Here is a 13,496-nt window from a genome sequence, read left to right on the forward strand (position 1 = left end):
ATTATACCTTAATTTCCTTACCTGTCACCTGAAGAGATTGATATTTGGTAATTTCTTAAGACCTTTCCAGCTTTGACATTCCTTGGCTCTGCCTTACATTCCTTACAATGCCTTGACATTCCTTAGCTCTTTTCCTTTCAGTCAAGGTTGATATTTTCATGAGATAATCATTTTACTATTACTTTTTGTAAATTACTTTGGTAAAATTTGTGTAAGTTCCTTCTTTTTGAAAAATGTCTTCTAAGTAATAATTTTTGGGGTAAGAGCCAGATACGTTATTTTTCTTCCAGAATTAAGTTATGAAAGTAATAGAATACTATTATAGGCCTTTTAACAAAACAGAAAAAAATACTCATCTTTCTACCAGCAGTTACTATTATCTATGTTATGATTGATTTCTTTTTCACTATCCATTCAGAATATTCTTGAAAAAACAGGTAGTTGAAATAGTTACCCAAATAGGTAGAAAGAATCTGGAATTTTGAGTTGTGTAAAAAATAGAATCTTTTCTTTATTATATGGTTCGTTTAGGAATTGAGCACAGATTCTTTGTCCTTTCTAGAGTTTGGTAAGATATGTAAAGTTGTTTATCTAAATTTTAATCTTTAAGTAGGTGTAGACATCGTGTCATATATATCATTGCTAACAAATGTACTTTAATAAAAAGACATCTGTTTTCATTAACAGAGAATTCTTGAATTAGAAAGTTCTTTGGAAAAACGCTTGCAAGAGAATAAAAATCAGTCAGAAGATTTAACTGTTCATTTGGAAGCTGAAAAAAATAAGCACAATAAAGAAATTACAGTCATGGTTGAAAAACACAAGACAGAATTGGAAAGTCTGCAGCATCAGCAGGATAACCTTTGGACTGAAAAACTCCAAGTCTTAAAGCAGCAGCATCAGACTGAAATGGAAAAACTTAGAGAAAAGTATGAACAAGAAAAAGTAACACTGTTGAATGACAGAGAGGTTCTCTTTCAGGCCCACATAGAAGAGATGAATGAAAAGACTTTAGAAAAGCTTGATGTGAAGCAAACAGAATTGGAATCACTATCGTCTGAACTGTCAGAAGTATTAAAAGCCCGTGACAAGCTAGAAGAAGAACTTTCTGTACTAAAGGATCAAGCAGATAGAGTGAAGCGGGAATTAGAGGCCAAGCTGGATGAACAGAAAAGTCATCACCAGCAACACGTTGACAGCATCATTAAAGAACAAGAGATGTCTATCCAGAGAACTGAGAAGGCATTAAAAGATGAAATTAACCAACTTGGGCTTCTTCTGAAAGAAAAGGACAAGCATTTAAAAGAGCATCAGGCTCATGTGGAGAATTTAGAGGCAGATGTTAAAAGGTCTGAAGGGGAACTCCAGCAGGCGTCTGCTAAGCTGGAGCTCTTTCAGTCACTGCAGAGCACCTTGCATGAGCAGGTAGAAACATATGAGGAGCAGTTGGCCCAGTTGCAGCAGAAGTTGTTGGATTCGGAAACAGAAAGAATTCTTCTTACCAAACAGGTAGCTGAAGTTGTCACTCAAAAGAAAGATGTTTGTGCTGAGTTAGATGCTCACAAAATCAAGGTACAGGACTTAATGCAGCAACTTGAAAAACAGAATAGTGAAATGGAAGAAAAAGTAAAATCTTTAACCCAACACTATGAGTCCCAACTTCAAGATAATATAGAGCAGGAACAGACAAAGCAACTCTTAATGGAAAAGGAAAATGTAATTTTACAAATGAGAGAAGGACAGAGCAAAGAAATTGAAATACTCAAACAGAAGTTATCAGCCAAGGAGGACAGTATTCATGTTTTGCAAGAGGAGTATGAAACCAAATTTAAAAGTCAAGAGAAAAAGATAGAAAAAATTAAGCAGAAAGCAAAGGAGATGCAAGAAACGTTAAAGAAGAAACTGTTGGATCAGGAAGCCAAACTTAAGAAAGAGCTCGAAAATACTGCTCTGGAGCTCAGTCAGAAAGAAAAACAGTTCAATGCCAGAATTTTGGAAATGGCACAGGCTAACTCAGCTGGAATCAATGATGCAGTGTCAAGATTGGAGACAAACCAAAAGGAGCAAATAGAAAGTCTTACTGAGGTGCACAGGAGAGAACTCAATGATGTCATAGCAGTCTGGGAGCAGAAACTTAACCAGCGAGCTGAAGAACTTCAGGAAAAACATGAAATCCAGTTACAGGAAAAAGAACAAGAGGTAGCAGAACTGAAGCAAAAGATCCTCATATTTGGGTGTGAAAAAGAAGAGATGAACAAGGAAATGGCATGGCTGAAGGAAGAGGGTGCTAAGCAGGATACAGTGTTGAAGGAATTACAGGAACAGTTAAACCAGAAGGCTGCTCACATGGTTTCTGCCTCACAGAATGAAGCTAAACTGAAAGCTGAACTTGAAAAGCTGGAGGTTGACCTGAATCACTCTCAGAAGGAAAATACTTTTCTTCAAGAGCATGTAGTTGAACTGAAGATGCTGGCAGAAAAAGATAAGCTTAAGGTCTCTGAGTTGACTGAGAAGCTGAAAACCACAGATGAAGAATTCCAGAGTTTGAAATCTTCACATGACAGAAATAAGAAAAGCCTAGAAGACAAAAGCTTAGAATTCAAAAAACTGTCCGAAGAGCTAGCAGTTCAGCTGGACATTTACTCCAAGAAAGCGGAAGCCTTATTACAAGCTAAAACAAGTGAGCTCATCAACATTAGTAGCAGTAAAATTAATGCCGTTCTCTCTAGGGTCTCCCATTGTCAACACCACACAACTAAAGTTAAGGAGGCACTACTAAGTAAAACTTGCAAAGTTTCTGAATTAGAAGCACAACTGAGACAGCTAACAGCAGAGCAGTACACACTAAATAGTTCTTTACAACATGCTGCACATCAGTTGGAAGAAAAAGAAAGTCAGATTAAGAGCATGAAGGCCGATATTGAAGGTCTTGTGACAGAAAAAGAAGCCTTACAGAAGGAAGGAGGAAATCAGCAACAGGCTGCCTCAGAAAAGGAGTCTTGCATCACTCAGTTGAAGAAGGAGTTATCAGAAAACATCAACGCTGTCACTTCGATGAAAGAAGAGCTTAAAGAAAAAAAAGCTGAGATCAGTAGTCTTAGTAAACAGCTAACTGATATGAGTGCTCAACTTCAGAACAGCATCAGCCTAACTGAAAACGAAGCGGCCATTTCATCACTAAGTAAGCAACATGATGAAGCGCAACAGGAATTGCTGGATCAGGTGCGAGATTTATCTTTGAAAGTTGAAACTTTGAGTAAGGAGAAAACTTCTGCTCTTGAACAGGCCAACAAATTCTCAGAGTGGAAGAAGAAAGCACAGTCAAGATTTACACAATATCAAAATACTAGTAAAGAATTGCAGATGCAGCTTGAGTTAAAAACAAAGGAAACCAGTGAAAAGGATGAGCAGATAACTTTATTGAAGGAGGACCTTGATCAGCAAAAGAAGAGATTTGAATATTTAAAGGGAGAAGTGGAAGATAAGAAGAGCAAGATGGAGAAAAAGGAACGTAATTTACAGACTGAGTTAAAAACTCAAACAGCAAGAATTGTGGAATTAGAGGAGCATGTTACTCAGAAAACAATTGAAATTGAGTCCTTAAATGAAGTTCTTAAAAATTACAATCAACAAAAGGATATCGAACGGAAAGAAATGATTCAGAAACTTCAACACATTCAAGAGTTAGGAGAAGAAAAGGACAACAGGGTTAAAGAGGCTGAAGAAAAAGTCTTAAGCCTTGAAAAGCAAGCATCTTCCATGAAATCTGAACTTGAATCTACGAAGAAAGCATTGGAACATGTGAATTCAATTGTGAAAAGCAAAGAAGAGGAGTTAAAGGCATTGGAAGATAGACTTGAGTTAGAAAGTGCTGCAAAATTAGGGGAACTGAAGAAAAAAGCTGAACAAAAAATTGCTGCCATCAAGAAGCAGTTGTTATCTCAAATGGAAGAGAAAGAACAGCAGTATAGAAGAGACAGAGAAAGCCATCTGAGTGAACTAAATACAAAATTGCAGGAAAGAGAGAAAGAAATTCATGTCTTGGAAGAAAAACTTAAGTCGGTGGGAAGTTCACCACAATCAGAAACATCAGTTGCACCCAGATCGGCAGAAAATGAGGCAACATGTACTGAGCAAGAAGCAGCAGAATCCCAAGACTGTGTGCAGAAGGCATGTGAAGAAAAAATCCGTGTTTTACAAAGAAATTTAATTGAAAAGGAAAAGCTATTGCAGAGGCTAGAGCAGGAAAAAGAAGGCACAATTTCTTCTCATTCTGAAATGCAGTGCAAATACCAGGAGCTCTTAATAAAGATAGAACAGGCTGAAGCAAAGCAACACGAGGATCAAGTGATGATAAAGCATCTTCAAGAAGAACTTGAAGAAAAAACCAAATACTCCTTGTTAGTATCCCATCATGTGGAAGAAGAGGGAGGTAAAAATAACATAGGGGCAAAGCAGAACTTGGAGAATGTGGTTGATGGTGTCCAGAAAGCCCTCCAGGAGAAGGATTTGACCTGTCAGATCTTGGAGCAAAAGATAAAAGAGCTGGATTCCTGCTTATTGAGAGAGAGGGAAGGACATAGAGTTGAAATTGAAGCACTGACCTCAAAACTTGAAAGATTACAGGCTCTACAACAACAGATGGATGGAAAAAGTAAACCCATGGAAGTTTTGGAAGAAAGTGCTGAAGAAAAGTCCAAATCTCATGTGGTCCAACCCAGCTTGCTTAGTAACACAGAGGCTGAGCACAATGACCTGGAGTTTAAATTGGCAGGGACGGAGCAGGAGAAGCAGAAGCTGAGCCAGGAGGTGGTTAAACTGCAGAAAGATCTTCGAATGTTGCGGAAGGAACATCAGCAAGAACTGGATATCATAAAGAAAGAGTATGAACAAGAAATGGAAGAGAAAATCAAGTAAGTTTTTTTCAGTATGAATATTTTAAGGCAATCCTCTTTAATGAAATCTCTTTTTTGTGTCTAATACAGTTAAGTTTCACAACCTAAATTTGTTAGTATCGAACATAAATATAATAAGTTAAATACCGAAGAGAACTAAAAACAATTTAAGGCAAGAGGCAGTGTTATTCCATGTCAGTTTAAGGGGAAAAAACCCTTTTCTTGCCTATGAGATCATGGTTATTAGGTACATATCCCAGTAATTATTTTTAAAATCATATTTTTATTTTTATTATATAGATGTGTATGGTGAAGAATTTTAAGTCGAAAGTAAAAATTCTCAAATCATCAGGACCATTCCCTAGAGTTAATCATAGTTTACTTACCCTTCCAGAAGTTTTCTGTGCCTGGAGACGCACACGCACACGCACATGCATGTGGATGCACACTCCCTTAAAAATGGTTGATATTGCTGAGGTCATACTATATACACTGTCATGAAGACCAGGTAACTCTTTACAGCTTGTTTGTTGTATGACAGCAGTTAGCTCTTCATATTTTTGGTACTCAGACAGGAGCAGGAAGATCTTGAGTTGAAGCACAATTCCACACTAAAACAGCTGGTGAGGGAGTTTCATACACAGCTGGCACAAAAGGAACAGGAGCTGGAACTGACCATAAAAGAGACCATTGGTAAGTAAACTTTTAAATTCAATTAAAAAACAAATCAGAATCAGCAGAGACTATTTATAATTTAAGTTTATTCTTTTCACACTGTGCTAAGTGCTTAAAGTAATTATAAACTGGAGAAAAAAATGATTCTTGCCCAAGAAAGTTCTCTGATGGGAAACTGTGCTGCCTGAAAGTGGCTTGCCTGTCAGAGGGGAGGAGCAGGTGGAAGAACCTGAAAGCATTACCTGATTAATTACCTAACGAAGACACTTCTGCTCCGTGAGAAGGGTACATTTGGTCAATTTGATCAATTGATTTTAATCAAATTTAATTTGGAACAAGGGTTCTTACATAAATTGGGGTACAGATACTAATTCTTACCTAATATGTTTTCTTGTATGTGTCCATTTTTCATTTATTAGATAAAGCCCAGGAAGTGGAGGCTGAACTTTTGGAAAGCCATCAAGAGGAGACAAATCAGTTATATAAAAAAATTGTAGAGAAAGAAGATGATCTAAAAAGAACAGCCAAAAGATATGAAGAAATCCTTGATGTACCTTATTTTCTCTCTTGAAAATTAACTGTAATAGATTTCATGGTAGTGCTAAAGAAGATAGGCTGTCAGATTTCCTGTTTTTTATAGTGTAGAAGGTTTTTTTGGGGGCGGGAGTCAATATTATTCAAATGAGTATTTCTCTACTGTTTGCAGATTTATAAGGAGTCTAATTGATTTCTGCTAGGATTGTAATTTTCTGATCAGTTTCTGCTAACCAGGCATATAGGCCACTTGAAGCAACAGTGAGTTAGTAAGGGGAAGAATGGATTCTCTTCTATGTCTTTCTCCCAAATTCAGACCAAATTGTGAGAGCACCAGACTAAGAACTGAGAGCTTGTGCTTGGGACAGGTAGTGTATGTATGAGCTTTAGCTGGGAACTTTCCAGGAGGCCCAGTTAACTGTATTTAATCCCTACCCAATTTGCATAGGTTTTGTTGCTCTCAAGGGAGAAAAAAAAGATAGAAAAAAAAAAAAGAATACATCAGCCAAATCTTTTATATGTAGTTTGGAGGCTAAATTCAGTGTACTTATCCTTCTAGTGGTGGATTAGTATTGTCATTTTTGTGTATGAAGATAAGCCATGAATGCTAGTGAGTATTTGGACTGCAGAACATTTTTGAATGTAAAGCAGTGTAAATTATTCTTTGCTGGATTGCAGATTCTTTTTTTTTTTTTTAAATATATTTATTTATTTATTTTTGGCTGAGTTGGGTCTTCGTTGCTGCGCGCAGGGTTTCTCTAGTTGCGGCGAGCAGGGGCTACTCTTCATTGCAGTGTGCAGGCTTCTCATTGCGGTGGCTTCTCTTGTTGCAGAGCACGGGCTCTAGGTGCTCGGGCTTCAGTAGTTGTGGCATGTGGACTTCAGTAGTTGTGGCTTGTGGGCTCTAGAGCTCAGGCTCAGTAGTTGTGGCGCATGGGCTTAGTTGCTCCGCAGCATGTGGGATCCTCCCGGACCAGTGCTCGAACCCGTGTCCCCTGCATTGGCAGGTGGATTCTTAACCACTGCACCACCAGGGAAGCCCAGCAGATTCCTTAGTTACTGCAAGCCTTATTTCACTATGTGCTAAAAACCATTTGATGATTAGGAATGCATGAATTAGAGAATCATGCCTCAGCTGACTATGGCAGCAGTAGAAATCTGAGCCAGGAACAGATTCTAGTAGTAATTATTTTATTTTATTTTTTAAAGTTTTATTTATTTTTGGCTGCACTGGGTCTTCGTTGCTGTGTGCAGGCTTCCTCTAGTTACGGTGAGCAGGGGCTACTCTTCGTTGCAGTGCGTGGGCTACTCTTCATTGCGGTGCGTGGGCTATTCTTCGTTGCAGTGCATGGGCTTCTCATTGTGGTGGCTTCTCTTGTGGCAGAGCACAGGTTCTAGGTGCGGGGGCTTCAGTAGTTGTGGCGTGCAGGCTCTAGAGCACAGGCTCAGTAGTTGTGGCACACGGATTTAGTTGCTCCGTGGCATGTGGGATCTTCCTGGACCAGGGCTTGAACCCATGTCCCCTGCATTGGCAGGCGGATTCTTAACCACTGCAAACCAGGGGAGTCCCAATTATTGTAAATGTATTTGAAAAAGCTGAAATTACCTGATACATGAATATAAATGTTACCTTCGTGTAATTTTTGAGCTTTAGACCTCACTGTGAAAGAAAATTTGAATGATTTCACATTTTCCTATACTTACCTAGGGTATATTATGTGAAGCTTTAAAAATTACTGTTGTTTCTTGAATGCTTAGAGAATGTTGGGATTGGAAGATACATTACAGTTAGTTTAGGTTCATCTTCTATTTTTGTGTTTTTTTGTGTGTGGCAGAAGCAGGAGAGTGAGTTCAGCATAGTCAAATGATTTCCCTAAAACTACACATGGCAAGTGGTAGAGCACTGATTCTTCAGTAGCTTCATATATTTTATAAAGGCTTCTCCCTAACGAAAGAACTTGGATAGTTAAGTCAGGGCGCTTCATTCGCAGGGGATAAACTGTGTCACGGCTGTAGTGTTCCCTTTTGTGAACTACTTCTGTCTCTGATTGTGTGTGTATGGGGGTGTGGAGGTAGCACACAGTACACTTTCCAAGGTCACAACAAGCCTCTGTAGGTGGAGGGGTGAGTGAACAGGGAGACAGGTAGCAGTTAATCTCTGGTATCATTCCTCCTGGAAGATCTGCTGTTTATTAGAAAATAAATGGTCCTCCCAGCTTCAGGCTTGGAGTAAGTAGAGCAAGTGGGCAGGAAGTGGAGGGTGGGCCAGAGGACTCAGGTGGACTCTTCCCCAGGCCCCTTCCTGCGCCTTAGACCAGCACTGCCCATTAGAAATACAATGCAAGCCACAAACGGGATTTAAAATTTTCTGGTATTCACATTAAAAAAAAAAAAAGAAAGAATCAGCTGACTTTAATTTTGGTAATAATGTTAGCTGACCCGTTATATCCAAGACATTATCATTGCAAGATGTAGTCAATATAAAAATGATATATGTATTAATTCTCTGAGATTCAGTGTGCTTCCACGTTGGCAGCCTGTCTCAGTTTGGATTAGTCACATTTCAAGTGCTTATAGCCAGAGTACAGGGTGGCCAGTGATTAAATCGGCAGTCCCCATCCAAATACATACTCTGTCTTGAAGAGTTTTTTTTAAAACAGCATATATTGCTAAAAGTGGTATTACCAATTCTAGGTAAACACCATATTGCTTTGATTCTGAGACATATTCTCTTACCATTCTCCAATTTAAAGATTTCCAGAATTGGAGTTTTATATGGATTTGTATGTATTATGTAGTACTTTTTTTTCCCTCTGAAAAAGCTGTTATCAGATTGATGATTTGTCTTAATGATGACATTGTAGAATGCTATATTTTTCTCATCCATTAAAATAATCCCATGATTTGTTAACAGCACAGTGGAGCACAGAGACATTTTCATTTTCTTGCTTTCACGGTCTTAGCTCACATTCTTACCGTTGCTTGGAGGAAACTGAGAACTTTGTCATCCTAGATTCACGCCTCCCATCTTCCTCAGCCCCTCACACATCCACATCCACACATTTTTTAGGACATGAAATCTGCTTATCTTCCCTGATTTCCTAGGCAGGGAAGTCACCTTTCTCCCTTTAATTGTGGATCTCCAGCACATTCTCCAACATGTAACAGACTCTCAGCTGTAGTGTTTCATTGACTCCCATTGCCTGTTCCTCTCCTCTTAACTCCACCGCTTCTGCCATGGTCTAGGCTGCCGTATTCCATTTGGTCTGGCCTACTGTATTAATTTCCTGCCTGGTCTCCTTGCTCTTGTTTTTTTTTCCCGTAAAGTATTCGTCTCTTCCTGTCAGAGTTATTGTCTATCTGGAAACAAAAGGGGATCATATCCCTTCCCCTGAACACCTGCAGTGGCTTCCCTTGTCCTGGTGACCCCATCCTCCGGGTCAGTGTGTGGTCTAGCTGAGCTCAGCTTTAGCTCCTTCTTCGCTGTATTCCACCTCTGCTCACGCTTTTCCTGGTGCTTCAAGAGTACATTCTCACACTTCATGAGTTAGTGCAGCTGTTGTCATCTCTTTTGGCAGTTTTCTTTAAAAGTTTTACATTTATCTTGTATTTAGAAAAAAAACATTTGAATCAAATGTATTCCATGGTTTAAAGATCAAAATAATATTAAAAAAAGGTATACTTGGAGAATGGTCTATCATGAGAATTGCATCCAAACTTTTCTCTGTATTCTACACCCCGTTCCCCTTCTCCCTCCACACGTAACCATTAGTTTCTTATGTAATAATATTCCTGTGTTTCCTTATGCAAACAGAAACAAAAATGAAATATATTCTTGTTTTTTCCCTGTCCTACCCCAGAGTTAGCTTTTTGAATATGCTTTTCTGCATCATATTGTTTTCACTTAGTTTTTTTGAAACCCCTTAAAATAGAATTAATTGCACCTGTCTTCCTTTGGTACTTTATTGCTTCACTTACATGTTACTTTTGTCATACATACATATGTGTGTAAGAATGTATTAATGTGTCTGTCCTCTCCTCTAGACTATTAGCATCTTGTAGGCAGGGATCTTGCTGTTCATCTCTAGTCTTGAGGACCTAGCCAAGTGCTTGGCACACACTAGACACTTGGTAAAATTTTTTTTTTTTTTTTTGCGGTACGCGGGCCTCTCGCTGTTGTGGCCTCTCCCGTTGCGGAGCACAGGCTCCGGACACACAGGCTCAGCGGCCATGGCTCACGTGCCCAGCCGCTCCGCAGCATGTGGGATCCTCCCAGACCGGGGCACGAACCCGTGTTTCCTGCATCGGCAGATGGACTCTCAACTACTGCACCACCAGGGAAGCCCGACACTTGGTAAATTTGAAGGAAGTGACACCTGGTAGGGCAAAGGGAGCATTCATTCGGGGAGATTGGCTTGTGACATCTGAAAGGAGTTGAGTCTCACAAGTAAGGGAGCTGACTGCCTTCGTCCCAACCTCAGAGCAGTCTCACTGGGAGGGAGTAGCTCTTACAGCTACATTAGATATAAAACTGGTTTCTTTTTGACATTTACTGTATTTTAGTGATTTGGTTTTGGCATAATAGTCTTCAAAACATAATTTCCATGTATGTGCATAAATATTCAGTTTAGTTTTTCTTACTGTTTTTACTTCAGAGCAAGCAGTATTGCTTTCTTTCCCCCTTCAAGAAGACAGAAAGCTTTTACAAAGGAAATTATAGAACTGTTTCTTAAATTAGAAACAACACGTCAAGGATTCTTTTCCAATTCTTAGAGGGCTTGCTTTCTATTGGTATCTCCCAGCTGCCGAAGGCAATGTCAGGCATAGCTGATTGTCATATCAGAATCTGGACCTAACTGAATAAGTAGCTGTAAGAGGTGATCCTTTCAAACAAGACTAGACCACACTGACACAGACATCCACACAGGATATGTGATGGTAGAATGAAAACAGTAAGTAAACCAGGATTGCAGGCAGTTACAGATTTACCGTAGTTTCTGATCAGTGGTGTTTTAGGAGTGGAGGCTGGGTTAGAGTGCCTTGGGCAGATGTTGAAGGAGGCTATTTACAAGATACCCCTGCTTTGCTTATGTTGAGAGAAGGGGTTCGTTCTTTTTTAGTTGGTCTAAGTTTCATGACAAGTGGTATTTAAAGTTAGATTTTCGAGGTGTCTTGTGGTTTGTTGCTTTATTTTGTGCCTTGGGACCTGTTCTTGTTTTTGAGAATGATGTTTCTTGGTTCTTAAATCAGATGGCTGCTTGTGGCTGTTTTCCTGTTTAGTCTCTTACTCAGCAAGCACTTGTCCTGTCTTCATTACTCAAATCTGATCAATATTCCAATGTCAAATATTCTTTTAGCACAGAGGTTGTGCTAAAAGGTTATTGCAAGATTTATAAGAGCAAGGAGAGGTCTGGACTGCTTTGTACAGCAAACGATGGCAATTATCAAGACAAATGAAAAAATTTAAGGGTGGGCAACAGCCTTTTACCAGGGCAGTCAGAACAGAAGAGAGAATGATTTGTATGCCAAATTTTATAAAAAGGATTTTTGAACCAGTAAATCATGTATTACTTTTGCAGCCTTGTCTGTTTTCTGCAAAGTTCAGGGCAAATGGATACATTATGTTAGTTACCAATACATTGGACAGTAATTTTTTTTCAAAAATAGATTTTAGTTGAACATTTTACTCCAAAGAACTGCTGGTATGGTTTGCAGGCAGATGTGAAGGAAACGTACAGGTTTGCTAACTAGGGCAAAGAACCATCTTGATTTGTGCAGCCCTTCCCAAGGGGCTGAGAAAAAACCTCCACAACTTCTTGTGATCAGTAAGTTGCCAGCTGGTTGAGCAGTGCTGTGCATAAAGCTAGTTTATATTGGATATTTTCTAGAAATCAAATCCTAGTGTAGAAAAGGCCAAAGTCTTAAAACAGAGATTCTGTTTTAGTTCTGTCACAACGCTGTTATACACCTAAGTGTTGCTTAAACCTTGGAACCCTAGTTTAAGGGGAAAGAAACAGCTTGATGAGCTTTATGGGGTGGGGGCAGGAGGACTGAGGGTGGGAAAAGTCATCCTAGGAAGAGTGAGCAGCTTTTAAAAGGGCTTGGAGTTAAAAGTGGGACGTGAAGGAAGGTGTTCAGAGCACAGTAATGAATTACAGTAAAAACAGTGGTTTGTGTTTCCAAAAATGTGTAGGTGTTGGTTTCTCCTACAAAGGTAGTTTTCTCTAGATCATGTTGCCTCTTTACTGCATTCTTTTTGATATGTTTGTTAATATTTTTTTTTATTCTAAAGGCTCGTGAAGAAGAAATGACTGCAAAAGTAATAGATCTACAGACTCAACTTGAGGAGCTGCAGAAGAAATACCAGCAAAGGCTAGAGCAGGAGGAGAACCCTGGCAATGATAAAGTGAGGGGAACTGGACTTGGCTCCATACATTCCTTGAAAACATTGTCGTTTTCACTGGCTCGCCTACTAACATACCTACCTACCTCATCTAATCCTAACAAAAGACTTTCAAGAGGGAGATTCCTGCCTCTCTTTTATAGACAGTGAAACTGAGGTTCAAAGAGGTTAAATAAAATGTTGAAGCTCACACAATAAATATTCTATTGAGAATATAAAACCAATCTTCCAGACTTCAGAGCCTAGGGTGTTTCTATGATACCTGTGCTTCTCAGTCTTGCCTGTGGAAAGAACAGCAGAGGAGAGTTAACCTCATAGCCCTGGGGCAGAGCCAAAAATGGTCCATAGAAAGTATGATAATTTTAGATTTTTATATTTTGTGCTAAGAATTCATATAAATTTTACATTCTCTATAACAGCAGTCCCCAACCTTTTTGGCACCAGGGATTGGTTTTGTGGAAGACAATTTTTCCACGGACCAGGGGGTGGGGTGGGGGGAGGATGGTTCAGGCGGTAATGTGAGCGATGGGGAGCGGCAGATGAAGCTTTGCTTGCTCACCTCCTGCTGTGAGGCCTGGTTCCTAAGAGGCTGTGGACCGCTCCACGGCCTGGGGGTTGGGGACCCCTGCTCTATAATATATCTTTATTTGTAGTTACATAAAAATGTTTTTAGTTGTATACCTTTGAGAAAAACAATGTCTCCTTTTCTCCTTTGTTAACAGACCAGTTGTAGATGCAATGCGATTATTTTGGAAAATTGCACTGAATTCAAAGAGATCTGGCACTCCATATCCAGGCTTTTTTTTTTTTTTTTTCTTTTTTTAATAATCCCAATCTTTAAGTAAAACTGATGCTATGAAAGGCCATGTTTACCTTGTGGCTTCCGGTCCTGCTGGGCACCCCAACAAGCGCACACCCACAGGGCTTTTGGGCCCCCATTCAAGAATCCGGGCAGTGTACCGTTGTACATCTAAAATGTTCTCACTCAT

At 39.4% G+C, this 13,496-nt stretch overlaps 1 protein-coding gene across 8 annotated transcripts in view; it reads left to right on the forward strand.

Annotated features, from left to right (window-relative positions):
* The window catches only part of GOLGA4 (golgin A4), a 105,589-nt gene that overhangs the window by 70,574 nt on the left and 21,519 nt on the right, over nucleotides 1-13,496 (forward strand). For all 8 annotated transcript variants that reach the window (XR_004528477.2, XR_004528478.2, XR_002178735.3 and 5 more), the window contains 4 exons: nucleotides 688-4,913; nucleotides 5,467-5,588; nucleotides 5,990-6,120; nucleotides 12,397-12,510. Coding sequence is in view for 4 of the 8 variants with exons in the window: in XM_033864552.2 (XP_033720443.1) it covers nucleotides 688-4,913; nucleotides 5,467-5,588; nucleotides 5,990-6,120; nucleotides 12,397-12,510 (4,593 nt within the window). In the remaining 4 variants the exon portion in view is untranslated. The remainder of the gene's footprint in view (nucleotides 1-687; nucleotides 4,914-5,466; nucleotides 5,589-5,989; nucleotides 6,121-12,396; nucleotides 12,511-13,496) is intronic.

Source organism: Tursiops truncatus, chromosome 10 (assembly GCF_011762595.2).
Source record: "Tursiops truncatus isolate mTurTru1 chromosome 10, mTurTru1.mat.Y, whole genome shotgun sequence".
Lineage (NCBI taxonomy): Eukaryota > Metazoa > Chordata > Mammalia > Artiodactyla > Delphinidae > Tursiops > Tursiops truncatus.